Below are 21969 nucleotides of genomic sequence, written 5' to 3'. Positions count from 1 at the left end.
TTGGGGGGCGCGTGAAAAGTACTTTCAAAGCTATTAAATCATCATTGCCCTTTTAGTTATACACCAACACATACATGCCACGTCAGAAGTTCACAGAGTAACTACCAAGTTAGTGGGCCAGAAGTTACTTTTAAAAAGTAACTCCCAACGTTTCCACTAATTCAACTATTCAGAAGCAACAAATCCAGCTTCTGGACTTCAGATGCTGACGTCATCATTATCAGAAGCGAGTTTTCCTCAGAACCTCAATAAAGAGCTTCTGATGGACTACTGCTTCTGAACTAACTTCAGAACCTAAAATCCTATTCAGGAGCAAGCAAGCATTTAATCAGATACAAAGTGCATGTTCAAATTTTTCTTTATAAAATCAAATCTTTCAACAGTTAAAGGCTTAGTAAATATGTCAGCCCATTGATTTTCAGTATCAATGAACTGTATATCTAAAATTCCTTTTTGAACATAATCTCTGATAAAATGGTGTTTGATTTCAATGTGCTTAGCTCTTGAATGCAAAATTGGATTTTTAGACAAACAAATAGCAGCAGTATTATCACAATAAATGGGAATACTGTTAGCAGTTATCTGATAGTCTTCCAACTGATGTTTCATCCAAAGTAGTTGTGTACAACAACTTGCAGCTGAAATGTATTCTGCTTCTGCTGTAGACATAGCAATAGTTGTTTGTCTTTTGCTAGCCCAGGATATAAGATTATCACCCAGAAATTGACAATTGCCACTGGTTGACTTTCTTTCAATCCTATCACCAGCATAATCAGCATCACAGAATCCAATTAGCTTATAATCTAAGGATTTCTTATAAAGGAGTCCAAGATTAGTTGTTCCTTTCAAATACCTGAAGATTCTCTTGACAGCAGTCATATGAGATTCTCTAGGATCTGATTGGAATCTTGCACACAAGCATACACTGAATAAAATATCTGGCCTAGATGCAGTGAGGTATAACAAAGAACCAATCATACCTCTATACAGCTTCTGGTCAACTTTAGCTCCTTCAACTTCTTTGCTGAAGGTGCACGTAGGGTGCATTGGAGTGTTCATCACTTTACAATCTTCAAGCTTGAACTTCTTCAGAAGCTCCTTTGTATACTTAGATTGATGAACATAGACTCCATCTTTGCATTGATTAATTTGAATGCCCAGGAAGAACTTCAGCTCTCCCATCATGCTCATTTCAAATTCATCCTGCATTAACTCAGAAAATTCCTTGCAAAGAGATGCATTAGTAGAACCAAATATTATATCATCAACATATATTTGCACAACAAGAATATCTTTCCCAAGGGTCCTTCTGAAGAGTGTTGTATCAACCTGTCCTCTTTTAAAATCATTCTTGATAAAGAAATTACTTAGTCTATCATACCAAGCTCTGGGAGCTTGTTTCAAGCCATATAGTGATTTCTTCAGTTTAAAAACATGGTCAGGATATTTAATATCCTCAAATCCAGGAGGTTGCTTGAGATACACTTCTTCTTCTATGACACCATTTAGAAATGCACTCTTGACATCCATTTGATATAATATTATGCCATGATTAACTGCATAGGAAAGAAGTAACCTGATTGCTTCCAATCTTGCAACTGGAGCAAACGTTTCAGTGTAATCAATGTCTTCTTGTTGACTATACCCTTGTGCAACAAGCCTGGCTTTGTTTCTTGTTACTTCACCTTGCTCATTCAGCTTGTTTCTGAATACCCATTTTGTTCCAATAATGTTCTTGTGCTGAGGTTTGGGTACCAGATCCCACACATCATTTCTTTGAAATTGATTCAACTCTTCTTGCATAGCTAGGATCCATCCATCATCTGAAAGTGCTTCATCAACTGTTGTAGGTTCAATCATTGAGATTAGTCCAATCATTGACTCTATTTGTCTGAAATGTGATCTTGTTCTTCTTGGACTATCTTTGTTTCCAATGATTAGCTCCTCAGGATGTGAAGACTTGTGTTTGAATGTGTTTCTGGGAGGATCTGCTTGATGTGAGCCATCTTGTGCTTCATCAGAAGCAGTTTCATCTTGCGCTTCTGATGTGGGTTCAGCTTCTGGACTATCTTCAGATTAAGCTATCTGATCAGGTTCTGGAGTAACTTCTGGAACCTGTATCTCCACAAAGCTCCTTGTCATCAAATTTAACGTGCATAGATTCTTCAACACAGAGTGTTTCTGAATTATACACTCTGTATGCCTTTGACCTTTCAGAGTAACCTAAAAAGATTCCTCTTTGGGCCTTGGCATCAAATTTCTTTAGGTAGAGCTTGTTGTTCAGAATGTAACATGTACATCCAAATTGATGAAAGTAAGAGATATTGGGTTTTCTTCCTTTAAAGAGTTCATATGTTGTTTTCTCCAAAATAGGTCTAATATAAATCCTGTTTTGAACATAACATGCTGTATTCACTGCTTCTGCCCAAAAATGTTTAGCCAAATTGTTTTCATGGATCATGGTTCTGGCCATTTCTTGTAAAGTTCTATTCTTTCTCTCTACAACCCCATTTTGTTGTGGAGTTCTAGGAGAAGAGAATTCATGGATGATTCCATGTTTTTCACAAAAAGCTTCAAATGGCTCATTTTCAAATTCTCCACCATGATCACTTCTGATTTTCAAAATCTTTGACTCTTTTTTAGTTTGAATTTGTGTGCAGAAGTTACTGAATACCTCATATGCATAATCCTTACTTTTCAGGAATTTCACCCAAGTCCATCTGCTGTAATCATCAACAATGACTAATCCATATTTACTTCCATATAAGGATGCAGTACTCACTGGTCCAAATAAATCAATATGGAGTAATTCTAAAGGTCTTGAGGTTGAAACAATGTCTTTGGTTTTAAAAGATGATTTCACAATTTTCCCTCTCTGACATGCACCACAGAGTGCATCTGAATGATAGTCAATGTCTGGTAGCCCTTTCACAAGTTGTAACTTACTAAGCTTAGAGATTAACCTCCAGTTAGCATGTCCCAACCTTCTGTGCCACATCCATTTCTTATCATTCACTGATAGTAGGCAAATCACCTTCTGATCAGCCAGTTCAGAAAAATTAATTTTATAGACATTGTCAACTCTCTTTCCCTTGAACACAATGGATTTGTCTTCCTTGTTGATTACTGTACAGTTGGGTTTTTCAAAAAGCACATCATAACCATTATCACAAAATTGACTAATGCTCAAAAGGTTATGTTCAAGACCATCTACCAACCATACATTATTAATTGAGGTAGAGGAATTACCAATAGTTCCTGTACCTATGATCTTGCCTGACTGGTTGCCTCCAAACTTCACATTTCCTCCCTCTTTCATTGTTAGGCTGAGGAACATGGACTTGTCTCCTGTCATGTGTCTTGAGCAACCGCTGTCTAGGTACCATGATCTTTGCTTTGACACTGCTCTTAGACATACCTGCATCATTGACATTTTTAGATTTAGGTACCCATTGTCCTATGGGTCCTGGAAGGTTAGTACTTAAGGCTTTACTCTTCACTTCTTGTACCTTGTGCTGTGAGTTGGGTTGCTTCTGATTAACCATCACCTTAGGTTTTGGTACTTCAGAAGCAGTAACTGTCTTCTTCTGAAACTTAGACTTCAGAGCCTCAGATTTTGGTTTCACCAGACTCTGAGGAATAGGTTCTGATCTTTTCAGGATCCTAACCTTTGAAGTCTTGGAATCAGATTTGATCATAGCCTTTGACTTAGAGTTCTTTTGCTTTGAAGTAATCTTAGCCTTAGAACTAGAAGCTTCAGGTTCTGATTGAACACCAATTTCCAACTCAGCCCCTTCTGGTACAAAGAAGGTTTTCAGTCCTTCATTGATGCATTCACAACAAGATTTTAGATTGGTTTTATCAAGTTTCACTTCTGGAAAACCAATTCCTCTGCCATTGTTCTTGTAAATGCTATAAATCATAGAAGCTACTCTGCTTCTGTCAATGCCAGATATAATAAAATCTTCAAGAGCAATTTCATGGTTACTTAAAGGTTTTTCATTACACTTTTCTTGTAGCTTCTGACATAAGAACCTGAGCTGATCTTCATATGTTTTACACATGAAGTCAAAGCCCCTAAGTCCTTGTTCAGAAGCTTTCAGACCCAATAGAGTTGATTTTTGCTGTTGTACCTGTTATACCCTAATTTTGGACCTAAAGATACTTATTCAATTCTTCTTTTCTTGCATTTCAAATCATTTGATATGTCTCTGATCAATTGCATCTTTCCCTGCATTTTATTTCAATATTGTTTGCAAAATTTACATAAAAGGGTATTTTAGTCATTTCCTGCATTCAACTCATTTTAATCTTTGAAAATTGTTTGAGTCTTTCCTTGTTTCAATCTCATGTCAAAATTCATTTCAAAAAAAATATCAGTTAGGTCATTTTTTAGTCAATTTAGCCCCTAGGGGCATTTTAGTCATTTCCTGTGTTAAAATTTCTTTCAGTCTTTTAAAAATTTGGTTGAGTCCTTTCAAATAGTTTGAATAAGTCTTCATTTCAATTCTATGTCAAAATCCATTTTTAAATTGCATTTGAAGTCATTTTGAGTCAATTTTGCCCCTAGGGGCATTTTAGTCTTTTCATGTGTCAAAGCCCTGTTTAAATTCTAAAAAATTGTCTCTGAGTCTTGTATAAGTTCTTGCTTTAATTTCCTGTTAAAAATCCACTTTAAAATGTCATCTGAGTCATTTTTAGTCGTTTTAAGCCTCCAGGGGCATTTTGGTCATTTCACATAAAATTGCTGATTCATTTTAATCTGCTTTGTTGTTTTTAATCGTCTCGCTTTACGTTAATTTTCATTTTTACTTTTTCAATTCAATTTTAGTTTTAATTTTCATTTTAGTCCTCGCACTTTTGTTATTTACATTTTAATCCCTTTTAAGTTTGTTAGAGTCCAAGTGTCATGTGTCCAAATGCTATTGGTCCTTAAGAGTTTGTTACAAGTCTAGTGCCACATGTCTCTATCCTATTGGTCCAAGGTCAATGACTTAGCCTATAAATTGGTCAAAGGGTCAATTCATTCATTCACCAATCATTTTTTACATTTTTTCACAAAAATCACAAAATAATAAAATAAAAAGCAATTTCTTTCTCCTTTCTCTTCTCTCACGTAACCTCCCTCACCACCACCATAACCAACACTTCCTCCACCACTTCCACTACCACAACAAACTACAACCACCACCTCAACCACCCTAACAAACTCTAACAACCTTCCTCCACCACCTTTAACCACCTTAACCACCATAACTACCCCAAATTCACCATCATTTCCTTCCAAACCCCATCAAAACCCTCCCAATTATCCATTCTCCGATTTCCTTTTCAAAATTGCATTCCTTCCAATTCAAACTTGTTCCATAGAAACCGAATTCATACGGCAGCAATTCGCAATCACAATGAACACCACTTGGATTTTCGCGAGTTCCGGCGAACGGTGAGAAGAAGACAACCGAACTGTTCTTCGTGGATCAAGAAGTTGCTAGTTCGAAGCTTCTTGAACGAAGCAGTGATTCAACAATCCAGGCCAGAATCACAAACACGAAAGAAAACGCGAAGACTGGAACGAATCAAAGCTGAATTCACGAGAAGAAGAAGAACAAGGAACTTTTGCACCGTTTCTTCATCTGGAGCCTTCCCTCCGTTTGCTTCACAAGGTAACATCATCCTCTCTTTCCCTGCATCGATTTACACCTGTATCCTCTTTCAATTTGTGATTTGTGATGAAATTGCCACTTGAAACCAACCTTTAAAAATCCAGATCGGTGTTATGATTTTGCTCAAATTCACCTTGTGCTGTTTCTATGTTTGAGATTGCGTTTTTGAATGAAATTTGATGTTGATGCATGGTTGAATCTGGCTTTGATAACATGCTTTTGTGTCTGCGAATTTGAGAAAGAAAATGAGAGGGAGTATGCGTGAGATAGGAAGAAGAAGGAGCATTTGTTTCAGAGAAAAAAACGTGTACCCCTTTCCTCCAATATTATATGCTTAACCCATGGCTTTTGACCCGCTTTAGTACCCATAATCCATGGATCTACCCGATCCAGCATCTTTTTGGGCCCATAACTGTTTCTTTGTTGTTGCTGCGTGTTGTTGCTGTTCACACCCCCCTGTCCTGCATGTTTCTTGCTATTTTTTGCTATTTGCACCCTTACTTGCCCAAATTTCTTCACAAAAATTTCTAAATATTTTTCTACGTATTCTTGATATTTTTCTTAACATTTTTGTGACATTGTTTTGTGTTAAAGCCTGAGAAAAGTATTTGAAGCATTTTTTTCTTATTTTTGTTAGAATTGGTAATTTTCTTGCACTTTTTAGCCTAAAAAATCCTTTAAAAATTCCAAAAAAATTCCTATGTGTTCTTAATCACTTTCTTGATATTTTTGTGATATTTTCATATGTTGAATCTTAGTTAAAAAATGTGTGGTATTTTCTTGTCAATTGGTTGCTATTTTTGTTAAAAAATTGTGAAATTTTATGTGTTTTTGTGTTTAAAAATTCTCTAAAAATTCCAAAAATTTCATACATGTTTCTTGATAGTTTTGTGGTATTATTGTGATAATTGTTGCATGTTAAAAATTGACAAAAATAATGTGGTTAATTTCCTTACTATTTTGTGATATTTTGTGCTAAAAATTGATGAAAATTTGCTCGTTTCCAATTCCAATCCTTGATAAATGTTTGTGGTTCATGATGGATGATTTTATGAGGTTTTTACTACTGTTTGAATGTGTTTTTTACTGGACATGTGCATGTGATGATTGGTTGCTTGCTTGGCAAGTTTTGTTTTGTGAATAAATGGTGCAAATAGGTCTAAATTCACATAAAAATGCAAAGTTTACGATGACACTTGGATCCTCATTTTAAAACCTGGATTTTTATGCCTTGAAAGTATGTTGAATTGTGAGGATTATAGGTCATACTCAAGCCTTGCATTGGTGATGATATTTTGGGCCTATTTCACATTGTTTTTGCTTGTTTTTTATGTTAATTTTCATTACTTTTGTTATGATACCTTTGACTTGCTTTATATCTTGTGCTACTAACACTTTCATTTCATGTTTCATTCATCCATAAGCATTCCCATTTCATTCCCATCTCTTTCTTCACTTTAATTTCTTGCACTTTAAGTTTCAATTTCATGCAAAAATTAGAATGTAAAGATTTAGGAATTCTTGTAATATTTTACTTTCATGCTTTTAATTTCTTGGCAAAGAGGCCATAGAATGTATCTAGGGTGTGATGTAAAGGACAATGGACTCTAATGATGTACACCGACACAAGCACCGACACATGCACACACCTCACTTTAGATAAATAGCTAGAATATGCATGTTTAGATGTATGTTTAGGATTGTATGTTTAGATGAATGCCTAGGCTTTATACTTAGAAGAAATAATTTTCCAAAAAAATATGAACAAATTTCACTCAAACCATTTTCAAAATAAACCTTGGGATCAAAATCCCACTGAATTTTCCTTTTCATTTTCTTAATCAAATTTCAATGAAAATAATCATGTTTGGACCACATTTTGCAAATGACTAACTCAACCTCACAATTTCCTAACCTCATGCCCTTGAGGCCTCTCAATCTCCATTCTTCAAAATCCATTTTCAAACTTAAAATCAACCAACAAAAACAAAAACATTTTTTGAGAGAGAACTACGGTGGATTTGATCCCTTAAACGGGTACGTAGGCAGGGAACAAAATTCCTTCAATTCAATTAAAACAAAAATTCAAACACATTCTTCTCCCTCCAATTCTTCACTTAGAAAACTCTTAGGATTAAATAAACACTTTCAAAATAGCATTTAAAAATAAAGCGCGCGCGTAGAAATTAAAGACGGCTCCTATAGGATACTATAGTCGTTATGGGTGCCTAACACCTTCCCGTAGCGAAAACAACTCCCGGACCTCGATTCTCAAGGGTTTTGCTTACTTTTTCCCTTCCCAAGAAAAAATAAGATATCATCGGTTTAAAAGGTTCAAACGTAATCAATGTTTGACACCCGAAAACCAAGATAAAACAGCTGGCGACTTCACTGGGGAGATTCGAGAGTTACGCCTAGTCTTTATTTCCACGCTTGCGCTTGTATTTTTTACTTGTTTCTTTTACTTGCTTTCCTATGTGAATAAATGTTTAATTTCTTGCAAACGTGTGGGGTGAGAATATCAAAAGTCCTGCACCCGGGCTGAGTGAACTTAGGATTTAGGAGGGATATAATCGACAATTCATTCCGGGGGTTGCCTCGTGTTTTGAATTATGCGATCAATCCCACATAGCTGAGGCATTTTAGGGGTGATGTTGTCGGCGCGTGTTGTCGCGTTTAGGCACTTTACTTCTAATTGTTCTATGACGCTATGAACCGTAGATAAACCAAACCCATCCATGGCCATTGTTCTAGGATGTAGTGCGGAGGCTAAACCGAGTGTTGTCTCGAGTTTTAGTTGTCACGCGATACTACACTCAAGTTAGACCTTCCACGGATAATCATGGAGCGAGTGTTGTCTCGTGACACCATGATATACGTCGGAGAGGTTGCAACTTGGGAACCTTTTTAGAACCCGGTTACTATATCCTAAAGCCCTAGATTCACCGGACACCGTGTCCACCCGTGACTCCTCGACTTTGAACTTTAACCCACCATGTTTTCTCCGAACTTGAACATAATCATGCATTCATGCATACATGCATTCATGCATAAACTTTTGTCATGCATTGTTATCGAAGGGCTTAGACAAATTGAATTTGTAAACATTGTAGGAATGAAGATGACTAAGTCCTACAAGTTCAAGGAAGTGGATTTGGCTAGTTTGAGAGATTTGGCACTCAAGGTTGAGGATCCGACTGGTTTCCGACATCGTTACGGGGCTTTACTTCCTATTCTTCATACCAATGTGGATGAGAAGCTTGTGCACACTCTAGTGCAATTCTATGATCCGAAGAATCGGTGTTTTACTTTCCCAGACTTTCAGTTGGTGCCTACTCTAGAGGCTTATTCTCACTTGATGGATCTATCTATTGCTAAGGGGGTACCTTTCTCGGGACTTGAGAATCCTCCTCCTCCATTGGTTATTGCTAAGGATCTCTATCTCAAGACCACCGATGTCTCCAAGAATCTTGTCACTAAGGCTCGCATCCGAGGGTTCACTTCAGAGTATCTTCTTGGGAAAGCTCACCTCAATACCACTTGTCAGGACACTCTTGAGGCTATTCTTGCACTTCTCATCTATGGGCTTATTCTCTTTCCGAATCTTGATGACTTCGTGGACATGAATGCTATTATGATCTTCCACTCCAAGAATCCGGTTCCCACTTTGCTAGCTGACACATACCATGCTATTCACGATCGTTTCGGCAAAGGTCGTGGATACATTCATTGTTGTGTGCCTCTCCTCTATAGGTGGTTTATTTCGCACCTTCCGGAGTCTTTCCACGTCAACCCGGAGAATTGGTCTATTTCACAGAGGATTATGGCTCTCACTCCCAATGAAGTGGTTTGGCTTACTCCAGCTTCTAGGGTTAAGGAAATCATCTTTGGTGGTGGAAAGTTTCTTAATGTACCTCTTCTTGGTACCCGGGGTGGAATCAACTATAACCCGGAGCTTGCTTTGCGACAGTTTGGTTTTCCAATGAAGGATAAACCCATCAATCTTGCTATGGCTCCCTACTTCTTTCACTACTCCAATGCTCCCACCGGCATAAAAGAGGATTTCATGGAAGCTTGGTCTAAGCTTCGGAAGAAAGAGGTGAAGCATATGGGTGTAAGGTCCGGTGTTGCTCATGAGGCCTATACACAGTGGGTGATAAACCAAGCTGAGGAGATAGGTATGCCTTACCCCTCTATGAGATATGTGTCTGCATCTGTTCCTACCATGCCTTTGCCTCTACTCCCACCTACCCAGGAGATGTATCAGGAGCATCTAGCTATGGAGAGTCGGGAAAAGCATCAGTGGAGAGCTCGATACTATGAGGCTGAGAACTTGATCATGACTTTGGATGGAAAGGATGAGCAGCAGACTCATGAGGTCTTGACACTGAAGAAAGAGTTAGCTAAGGCTAAGAGAGAGATTGAGGAGAAAGATAGATTGCTTATGAGAAACTCCAAGAGGGCTAGGGGTGCCCGTGACTTCTATGCACGATACTGCGACTATGAGTCTGAGTCTGAGGATGATGCTTCCACTTCCTATGCTTGAGGATTTCCATTTCCTGTTGTTATTTCCATTTGTTTATGTCAGAATTGTCTTGTAAAACTATATGTTGGTTGTTTGTTTCCCGTTCATTGTTGTTAGTAATGTTTACAAGTTTCTAATCTGTCTAAAAACCCTTCGATAACATAAAAAAGAGTCTTTTTGCATATGCATCAACACACTTCATGCATCATATGCATCCATTGGTCACAAAAAACTTCTCTCGTGCTCATTGCCTCCTGGTTTTGTCCGCCGCAGTCTGAAAAGTGGCTCGTGTTCGCAAAGTCTACCAACCAGATAGAATTCATCAGACAAGATTTCACAAGAGAAGGATTATGGCTAACTTTGAAGAAGAAAATGCTCAGCTCCGTGCCGAATTGGCTGCTATGAAAGAAGACTTGGCCAAGGCTCATGACGCTATGTCCACTATGATGGCTGCACAGGAACAACCAGCCACTTCTATTCCAGTTACTGCTGAGGTGATTCCCTCTATCCCACTATCTACTGTGGCTACTGATGCTCGGTTTGTTATGCCCAATGGCCGTCCTTATGGGCTCCCACCTTTCTATTCTCCTAATACTGCTGCTGGTGTCTCTGGCTTTGCTGGTCAAGGACAGATTCCTGTGTCCACTGCTATGCCTCAGGTGACTACCGTTGTTACCGACCCTATTGTACACACTGTGCAACAGGTGATTGATGTTGACACTCCTCGTGGACAAGATCCCGCAATAGAAGCTATGAAAAGACAGTTGAGGGAGTTGGCTGGAGAACTCCGTGAGGTCAAGGCTAGCCGAGGAAACAATGGTGCTCCTACTAAAGCTCGTGATCTATGCTTGGTATCCCGATTCGAGGTTCCTAAAAAATTCAAAGAGCCAGAATTTGACAAATACAATGGCACTTCTTGCCCACACAACCATGTTATCCGGTATGTCCAAAAGATAGCTAACTACGCAGACAATGATGCACTGATGATCCATTGTTTCCAGAGTAGCTTGACAGACGATGCAGCAGATTGGTACACTAGCTTGAGCAAAGACAACATCCACACTTTTGAGGAACTCGCTGCTGCTTTTGAAGGACAATATGAATTCAACACCCGTCTGAGGCCAAACAGGGACTCTCTTAAGGCCTTATCTCAGAAATCAGATGAAACCTTCCGTGAATATGCTCAGAGGTGGAGAGGGGCAGCTGCCCGTGTTTCTCCACGACTTGATGAGGAAGAGTTGACACAGACATTCCTGAAGACTCTGAAGAAGGAATATAAGGAGAGAATGATAGTCTCTGCCCCAAACAACTTCTCTGATATGGTCACAATGGGAACTCGTCTAGAGGAGGCTGTCCGAGATGGTATTATTGTCCTTGAGAAGGGTGAATCTTCATCCAGTGCACCGAAGAAATATGGTAATGGTCATCATAAGAGGAAAGAATCTGACGTAGGGATGGTATCTGGTAACTCATCTGCAGCAGCCATGCAACTACCTTTGCCCTATCAATACATGCAGTACTCTCAACATCCTTTCTTCCCACCGTTCTACCAGCAATATCCTCTGCCCCCGGGTCAACCACCAATGCCCGTCAATGCCATTCCTCAGCAAGTGCAACAACAGCCTCCTGCTCAACAGCAACAGCAGCAACCACAGGGTCCCCGACCCAAACCTTCCTTTCCACCAATACCAATGTGGTATGGTGAGCTGCTCCCAACTCTACTGGCCAAGGGACACTGTGTCACTAGACCAGGCAAGCCTCCGCCTAACCCATTGCCTCCCAAGTTCCGACAGGACCTAACATGTGCATTCCATCAGGGGGCTCAGGGCCATGATGTTGAGGGTTGCCTTGCTCTGAAATATATTGTGAAAGACCTGATAGAAAAAGGACGGTTAACTTTTGAGAATAGTGTTCCGCATGTTCTTGACAACCCGCTTCCAAACCACGCTGCTGTCAATATGATTGAGGCTTTTGAAGGGGTCCCCGTTCCTCAAGAGGATCCAATGTTGGATGTCCGCAATGTCGTTACTCCCTTGGTACCGTTACATGTCAAGCTCTGCCAGGCTTCTCTGTTCAATCATGATCATGCTTCCTGTTTAGGGTGTCTGCAGAACCCTATGGGCTGTCGTGTTGTGCAAGATGATATCCAGGGACTGATGGATAACAAACACTTGATTGCTAGTGATGTATGTGTGATCATCCCAGTGTTCCATGACTCTCCTGTTGAAAGTACGTCTCAGACAAGAAATGTTGAGCCTTTGGTGATCAGGTTACCAGGTCCGGTATCTTATACCTCTACCAAAGCGATTCCTTACAAATACAGTGCAACCATGATTGAGAACGGAGTGGAGGTGCCTCTGATATCTCCAGCTGCAGTTGATAATGTTGCCGGTGAAGTTACAACTCTGAGAAGTGGAAAAGTCCGTCCACCCTTGTTTCAAAAGAAGGGGGTGACACCCATTGCCACAATAACTCCACCAGTCGCTCCTCCTATTGACAAAAACCTCGGGCCATCAGGCCAATCTATTGAAGAATCTAATCTGGACGAAATTCTGAGACTTATCAAGAAGAGTGACTATAAGATTGTTGACCAACTGCTGCAAACCCCATCAAAGATATCCATCTTGTCTCTGCTCATGAGCTCGGAAGCTCACAGGAAGGTGTTGATGAAGATACTAGAGCAAGCTTATGTTGACCACGAAGTCTCTGTGGATCAGTTTGATGGGATAGTGAGTAATATTACCGCCTGCAACAACTTAGGATTTGGTCACGATGAACTCCCCGAAGCAGGGAAACACCACAACTTGGCTCTACATATCTCAGTACATTGTGGATCTGACATGATATCCAATGTGTTGGTAGACACTGGATCGTCTCTGAATGTAATGCCTGAATCCACACTAAGGCAGTTAAGTCATCATGGAATTTCTCTGAGGGGTAGCAGCTATCTGGTTAAAGCTTTTGATGGATCCCGCAAAGATGTTCTCGGGGAAGTGGACTTGCCAATTACCATTGGTCCTGAGACCTTTCAGATTACCTTCCAAGTCATGGACATCAATGCTTCCTACAGTTGTCTTCTCGGTAGACCCTGGATCCACGACGCTGGAGCAGTCACCTCTACTTTGCATCAGAAGCTCAAGTTCATAAAGAATGGTAAGATTGTCACTGTGCATGGTGAGGAAGCATACCTAGTTAGCCAAATATCATCTTTCTCTTGTGTTGAAGCAGGGTCCGCTGAAGGGACGTCGTTTCAAGGATTGACTGTTGAGGGTGCAGAACCCCGGAGGGCTGGTGCTAGCATGGCTTCGTTGAAGGATGCCCAGAAGGCTGTCCAAGCAGGGCAAGCTGCTGGCTGGGGCAAAGTGATTCAGATTCTGGAAATCAAGCGTAAAGAGGGCCTTGGATTCTCCCCAACCTCTGCTATTTCAAAGGGAACCTTCTACAGTGCTGGGTTCATCAATACTATTACTGAAGATGCTGCTGGAAGTAGTTATGTGCCCACATTTGTCATACCAGGAGGCACTGTGAGAAATTGGGAGGCCATTGATGTTCCCTTAGTCATGCATGCTTCCATGTAATGTGTTTTGTTGCTCATGTCTTTTGTTTTCAAAATAACAATCCTTTCGCTCTGCCCAAGGCGAAAGTGATATCTTTGTAAGGGCGTGTTTGTTTCGGCATTGCCGTTAACCAATAAAAAGTTGTCGTCTTTCTCACGACTCTTTGTTTTTTACTTTTTAGTGCCTTCTTCTTGGAAATAATGGTAATGCCAGAAAAAACCAAAACATTTGTTATTTTCTTATTAATTTCAAAAATCTGCATAAAACTTTTTTTCTAAAATCATCCCAATCATATTATGCAGATTGAACCATAATAAACCCGTTGAACACAGTAACCCTATGGTTCATCCAAATTTTGAATTCCCTGTATATGAAGCTAAAGATGAGGAAGATGATGAAGAGATACCGTATGAGATCACTCGACTGCTTGAGCAAGAAAGAAGAGCCATTCAGCCTCACCAGGAAGAAATTGAGCTTATCAACCTGGGTACTGAAGAGAACAAGCGAGAGATCAAGATTGGTGCTGCACTTGAGCCAGAAGTGAAAAAGAAGATCACTCAGCTTCTCCATGATTATCCAGATGTCTTTGCATGGTCCTATGAAGATATGCCGGGTCTAGATCCCAAGATTGTGGAACATCGGATTCCGACAAGACCTGAATGTCCTCCCGTCAAGCAGAAATTGAGAAGGTCTCGTCCAGACATGGCTCTTAAGATCAAGGCTGAAGTACAAAAGCAAATTGATGCGGGTTTCCTCATGACGGCTGAATACCCTGAGTGGATTGCCAACATTGTGCCAGTACCAAAGAAAGATGGGAAAGTTCGAATGTGTGTTGATTACAGAGATCTGAACAAAGCCAGTCCAAAGGATAACTTCCCATTGCCTCATATTGATGTGCTTGTCGACAGTACCGCTCAATCCAAAGTGTTCTCTTTTATGGATGGTTTCTCTGGTTATAATCAGATATGAATGTCTCCTGAAGATAGAGAGAAGACGTCCTTCATCACTCCGTGGGGAACATTCTGTTATAAAATGATGCCGTTCGGCTTGATAAATGCTGGTGCTACCTATCAAAGGGGTATGACCACTCTGTTTCATGACATGATTCACAAAGAGATTGAAGTATATGTTGATGACATGATTGTGAAGTCAAGTGATGAAGAGCAGCATGTTGTGTATTTGAAAAAGATGTTTGAAAGATTGAGAAAGTACAAGCTGCGGTTGAATCCTAAAAAATGTACATTTGGTGTAAGATCTGGAAAGTTGCTAGGCTTCATTGTCAGCCAGAGAGGCATTGAAGTTGATCCTGACAAAGTCCGAGCCATCAGAGAGATGCCGGCCCCTCAAACTGAGAAGCAAGTCAGAGGTTTCCTCGGACGTCTGAATTACATTTCAAGATTCATATCTCACATGACTACTACTTGTGGTCCAATTTTCAAATTGCTCAGAAAGAATCAGCCTGTTGTATGGAATGATGAATGTCAGGAAGCTTTTGATAGCATTAAAGAATACCTGTTGGAACCACCTATCCTTGTCCCGCCAGTGGAAGGAAGGCCCTTGATCATGTATTTGTCAGTGTTAGATGATTCAGTGGGTTGTGTTCTCGGTCAGCAAGATGAGACTGGTAAGAAAGAGCATGCTATATACTATCTGAGCAAGAAGTTCACTGACTGTGAGACTCGGTACACAATGCTTGAAAAGACTTGTTGTGCTTTAGCTTGGGCTGCCAAACGCCTGCGTCATTACATGGTGAATCACACAACTTGGTTGATATCCCGAATGGATCCAATCAAGTACATCTTTGAGAAACCTGCTGTTACTGGAAAGATCGCACGTTGGCAAATGTTGTTGTCTGAATATGATATTGTGTACAAAGCTCAGAAAGCAATCAAAGGAAGCATCCTTGCTGAGCATCTTGCTTGTCAACCTCTTGATGATTACCAGCCGATTAAGTTTGATTTCCCTGATGAAGAGATCATGTATCTGAAAGCGAAAGACTGTGAAGAACCACTGATCAATAAAGGGCCGGATCCCAATAGCAAATGGGGATTGGTGTTTGATGGTGCTGTTAATGCTTATGGTAAAGGAATTGGAGCCATCATTGTAACTCCGCAGGGGCATCACATTCCTTTCACCGCTCGAATAACTTTTGAATGCACAAACAACATAGCTGAATATGAAGCATGCATCTTGGGCATCGAAGAAGCCCTTGACCTGAGGATTAAGCACCTTGACATCTATGGAGATTCTGCACTTGTTATTAATCAGATAAAGGGTGAATGGGAGACTCATCATGAGAAGCTGATCCCATACCGTGACTATGCAAGACGTCTGTTGACATACTTTACAAAGGTTGAGCTGCACCATATCCCCCGGGATGAAAATCAGATGGCTGACGCTCTTGCTACGTTATCTTCCATGTTTCGTGTCAATCACTGGAATGATGTGCCTGTAATCAAAGTGCAGCGTCTTGATAGACCCGCTCATGTGTTTACTATTGAAAATATGCCAGGTCAAGCTAAGGAAGATGTGAATGATGAAAAGCCTTGGTATTACAACATCAAGCAATTCTTGCAGAATCATGAATATCCACCTGGTGCTTCCAACAGGGATAAAAAGACTTTGAGAAGATGGGCTAGCAGATTCCTTCTGGACGGAGAAATCCTATACAAGAGGAACTATGACATGGTCTTGTTGAGATGTGTTGACAAACAAGAAGCTGAGAAATTGATGCATGATGTACATGACGGTACCTTTGGGACCCATGCTTCGGGTCACGCCATTTCAAGAAAACTGTTAAGAGCCGGCTATTATTGGATAACTATGGAGCGTGACTGCCACAAACATGCTAAGAGATGCCACAAATGTCAAATTTATGCTGACAAGATTCATGTGCCTCCACATGCTCTCAATGTTATGTCTTCCCCATGGCCTTTCTCTATGTGGGGCATTGACATGATCGGAAGAATTGAACCTAAGGCTTCCAATGGACATCGTTTCATTCTAGTGGCAATTGATTACTTCACCAAGTGGGTTGAAGCTGCCTCCTATGCCAATGTGACCAAGCAAGTGGTTGTCAAGTTTATCAAGAATAACATCATCTGTCGATATGGTGTTCCCAACAAGATCATCACTGACAATGGTTCCAATCTGAACAATAGTATGATGCAAGCTTTATGCGAAGAATTCAAGATTGAACATCACAACTCTTCTCCTTATAGACCTCAGATGAATGGTGCAGTTGAGGCCGCTAACAAGAACATCAAGAAGATTATTCAGAAGATGGTCACTACTTACAAAGACTGGCATGAAATGCTACCGTTTGCCTTGCATGGTTACCGTACTACAGTGCGCAGTTCAACCGGGGCAACTCCTTTCTCTCTGGTATATGGTATGGAAGCAGTTCTGCCTCTGGAAGTGGAGATTCCATCTCTTCGAGTAATCATGGAAGCAAAGTTAACTGAGGCTGAATGGTGTCAAAGTCGGTATGATCAATTGAATCTGATTGAAGAGAAACGTATGGATGCCATGACTCATGGACAGTTGTATCAAGTGCGGATGAAGAATGCTTTTGACAAAAAAGTCCGACCTCGAGAATTCAAGGAAGGCGAACTTGTATTGAAAAGAAGGGTAAGTCAACAGCCTGACCCAAGGGGCAAGTGGACACCTAACTATGAAGGTCCTTATGTTGTCAAGAAGGCTTTCTCTGGTGGTGCTCTGATTCTTACACACATGGATGGTGTTGAACTCCCAAATCCTGTCAATGCCGATATAGTCAAGAAATACTTTGTCTAGAAAGAAAAGAACAGCGTGGTAGGTCGAAAACCCGAAAGGGCGGCCTAGGCAAAAATGCGCTTCCCGGTGGATCGAAAACCCGAAAGGGCGATCCAGGCAAAAGTTAGGGACAAAAAAAATGAATATGAAAGAGCTCGCTGAGATTGTACGCAACTCAGGCAAGAATGAGCGCCTCGATGAGCCGAAAACCCGAAAGGGCGGTTCATGCAAAAATGAGGTTGATAAAAGACAAGTAACTATATCTGGCAAATCACCATCACCCCTTGGGGCATCTGCAACTGTCAATGATCGTCTTCATCAGAGGTTTCTGTACTTGTGAATTCAAAGTTTCTATGAAATGTAGCGGTCACCGTGTTCAATGTATCACCAACCAATAAAATTACCATTTTCCAAGCTTTGTAAATCCGTGAAGTCATGCCTTTGGCTGACTTTCACTCCTCTACATCAATTTGAGCATGTGCTATTGTTTGAAACTCTATTTTCTTTTTCTTTCTACTTTCAATGCTTTATACAAAACATTTTCTTTCCATTTGATAATGTCAATGTCTGAAACAAACATCTTGTGAAAATTAAAACATTTTTTCTGTCTATTTTGAAAGCAAACTTGAGCAACAGGGTACATTTCAATGAAACATGCATGAATGAATGAATATCAATATCTCTTTCAATACATGTTACAAGCAGGCTACTCCCCAGGATGATCCGTGGTCAATGGCAAGAATGGAAAACAGAATGAAAAGAAAAATGAAAATGAAAATAAAAAGCTCGCTAAGTTGAAAACCCGAAAGGGCGGCTTAGGCAAAAATGAGCACCCCGCTGATTGACAACCTATGAAGGCAATTCAGGCAAAAATGGGGCAATGAAAAGAATTTATTCCCCGGTGAATCGAAAACCCGAAAGGGCGGTTCGGGCAAAAGCGGGATTGAAAATATGAAAAGAAAGAATATTGAAAAAGCATTGACCACAGATGCGAACATCCAAAGTTTACCCAGCACTGACACGCCTAGCAACGGCGACCTGTATCCAAGATCTTTCCAAGGATCCCTCCTTTACAAGTTTTATTGCCCTCAACCATGGTTTTGATACGTCTCTCAACGACGATCTCTCCCAAAGAGGTTTTCCCCTGTGAATATGTTGCAGCACGAGCCACTACGTGCCCAATCTTCCAATGTTTTGTCTATCTCTGCGAAACTTTCTCTGTCAAATTACAAGCCAATCATGCATTTCAAGCATTCATACATGCATAATCATGCATTTTATGTGCTCATACATCCAATAATGTTGCTATACCATACATACATGTTGCATATCCAACTGTCAACTGTCAAATTCAATGCCAATTTCAATTTCAATTCCAAATGTCAAACTCAATTCCAATTTCAATTCCAACTGTCAATTTCAATGTCAAATGTCAATTCGAAGCAATTTTCAATCTCCAATTTCAATTCCAATCTCAATGTCAATGGCAATATCAATGTCAATGTCAATATCAATGTCAATTTCCAATGTCAATGTCAATGTCAATGTCAATGTCAATTCCAATGTCAATGTCAACTTTCAATGTCAAATGTCAATATCAATATCCAATGTCAATGTCAATGTCAATATCCCAATGTCAATGTCAATGTCAATATCCAATGTCAATGTCAAATGTCAATGTCAATATCCAATGTCAATGTCAAATGTCAATGTCAAATGTCAATGTCAAATATCCAATGTCAATGTCAATGTCAAATGTCCAATGCCAATGTCAATGTCAATGTCAATGTCAATGTCAATGTCAATTTCAAATGTCAATGTCAATGTCAATTTCAATGTCAATGTCAATATCTACTGTCAATGTCAATGTCGATGTCAATTTTCAACTCAAATCAATGTCAATTTACTCTTGGGCCAACAAAAATGGTCATGTCTACTTTCAAATCAAGTCAATGACAAGTTACCCTCAATTGGTATCTTGTTAAACCAGACTTTCAATTTGTATCTTGATTACTGGTCAAGTGCAAGGTTCAATCCAAAAAGAACCACTTGTACCTGCTTATATGTCTATGTTTCCGGTCAAACGGCAAGTTCGATCCAAAGAACAGTTTGTACCCTTTGCTTATGTTTTGTTATCAGTCAAACGGCAAGTTCGATCCAAAGAACAGTTTGCACCTACTTACATGTTGTGGTATTGATCAAGTGGCAGGTTCGATCAGAACAGCTTGTATCTACCCTTTGTTTGTATCTCCGATCAAGTGGCAAGTTCGATCCAAAGAACAGCTTGTACCTATCTTTTGTTTGTATTTCTTGGTCAAGTGGCAAGTTCGATCCAAAGAACAGCTTGTACCCATCTCTTGTTTGTATCTCTTGGTCAAGTGGCAAGTTCGATCCAAAGAACAGCTTGTACCCATCTCTTGTTTGTATCTCTCGGTCAAGTGGCAAGTTCGATCCAAAGAACAGCTTGTACCTGTCTATTTGTTGCCCGTTCTTTCTACCTTGATGTCTATAAATCCCTTGGTGGTGTGACACAGCCCGTAGATTCCGGTTCGATTGTCTTGCATTCATAAATCAAAGTATTGCATGGCATTCATGTCTTTGAAAATCTGAAAACGTATTTTTATGTCCAAAAGCAGTGCAAATGTTAATATTTAAGTGTCTTCGTCCCGTCAAATCAAAGACTTCGTCTCTTGACTCTCCGGACAAAGAAACTTAAATAGGGGCAGCTGTTATACCCTAATTTTGGACCTAAAGATACTTATTCAATTCTTCTTTTCTTGCATTTCAAATCATTTGATATGTCTCTGATCAATTGCATCTTTCCCTGCATTTTATTTCAATATTGTTTGCAAAATTTACATAAAAGGATATTTTAGTCATTTCCTGCATTCAACTCATTTTAATCTTTGAAAATTGTTTGAGTCTTTCCTTGTTTCAATCTCATGTCAAAATTCATTTCAAAAAAAATATCAGTTAGGTCATTTTTTAGTCAATTTAGCCCCTAGGGGCATTTTAGTCATTTCCTGTGTTAAAATTTCTTTCAGTCTTTTAAAAATTTGGTTGAGTCCTTTCAAATAGTTTGAATAAGTCTTCATTTCAATTCTATGTCAAAATCCATTTTTAAATTGCATTTGAAGTCATTTTGAGTCAATTTTGCCCCTAGGGGCATTTTAGTCTTTTCATGTGTCAAAGCCCTGTTTAAATTCTAAAAAATTGTCTCTGAGTCTTGTATAAGTTCTTGCTTTAATTTCCTGTTAAAAATCCACTTTAAAATGTCATCTGAGTCATTTTTAGTCGTTTTAAGCCTCCAGGGGCATTTTGGTCATTTCACATAAAATTGCTGATTCATTTTAATCTGCTTTGTTGTTTTTAATCGTCTCGCTTTACGTTAATTTTCATTTTTACTTTTTCAATTCAATTTTAGTTTTAATTTTCATTTTAGTCCTCGCACTTTTGTTATTTACATTTTAATCCCTTTTAAGTTTGTTAGAGTCCAAGTGCCATGTGTCCAAATGCTATTGGTCCTTAAGAGTTTGTTACAAGTCTAGTGCCACATGTCTCTATCCTATTGGTCCAAGGTCAATGACTTAGCCTATAAATTGGTCAAAGGGTCAATTCATTCATTCACCAATCATTTTTTACATTTTTTCACAAAAATCACAAAATAATAAAATAAAAAGCAATTTCTTTCTCCTTTCTCTTCTCTCACGTAACCTCCCTCACCACCACCATAACCAACACTTCCTCCACCACTTCCACTACCACAACAAACTACAACCACCACCTCAACCACCCTAACAAACTCTAACAACCTTCCTCCACCACCTTTAACCACCTTAACCACCATAACTACCCCAAATTCACCATCATTTCCTTCCAAACCCCATCAAAACCCTCCCAATTATCCATTCTCCGATTTCCTTTTCAAAATTGCATTCCTTCCAATTCAAACTTGTTCCATAGAAACCGAATTCATACGGCAGCAATTCGCAATCACAATGAACACCACTTGGATTTTCGCGAGTTCCGGCGAACGGTGAGAAGAAGACAACCGAACTGTTCTTCGTGGATCAAGAAGTTGCTAGTTCGAAGCTTCTTGAACGAAGCAGTGATTCAACAATCCAGGCCAGAATCACAAACACGAAAGAAAACGCGAAGACTGGAACGAATCAAAGCTGAATTCACGAGAAGAAGAAGAACAAGGAACTTTTGCACCGTTTCTTCATCTGGAGCCTTCCCTCCGTTTGCTTCACAAGGTAACATCATCCTCTCTTTCCCTGCATCGATTTACACCTGTATCCTCTTTCAATTTGTGATTTGTGATGAAATTGCCACTTGAAACCAACCTTTAAAAATCCAGATCGGTGTTATGATTTTGCTCAAATTCACCTTGTGCTGTTTCTATGTTTGAGATTGCGTTTTTGAATGAAATTTGATGTTGATGCATGGT

General features: G+C 39.7%; 1 protein-coding gene and 1 pseudogene across 1 annotated transcript; one reads left to right on the top strand and one right to left on the bottom strand.

Moving 5' to 3' along the window:
* Positions 1 to 21969, bottom strand: part of LOC146958700 (uncharacterized) — a 33656-nt pseudogene that overhangs the window by 5511 nt on the left and 6176 nt on the right.
* LOC146958701 (uncharacterized) lies at positions 10405 to 12345 on the top strand. The gene is made up of 3 exons (XM_085741423.1): positions 10405 to 10682; positions 10821 to 11039; positions 12289 to 12345. The coding sequence occupies exons 1-3, from the start codon at positions 10539 to 10541 to the stop codon at positions 12343 to 12345; spliced, it is 420 nt and encodes a 139-aa protein (XP_085597549.1). The 5' UTR covers positions 10405 to 10538.

This window comes from Medicago sativa, chromosome 1, assembly GCF_051527215.1.
Source record: "Medicago sativa cultivar Bolivia chromosome 1, Bolivia_mono, whole genome shotgun sequence".
In the NCBI taxonomy this organism is placed as follows: Eukaryota; Viridiplantae; Streptophyta; class Magnoliopsida; order Fabales; family Fabaceae; genus Medicago; species Medicago sativa.
Note: the sequence above shows the minus strand (reverse complement) of the source record. Positions and strands in the feature narration are given on the sequence as shown.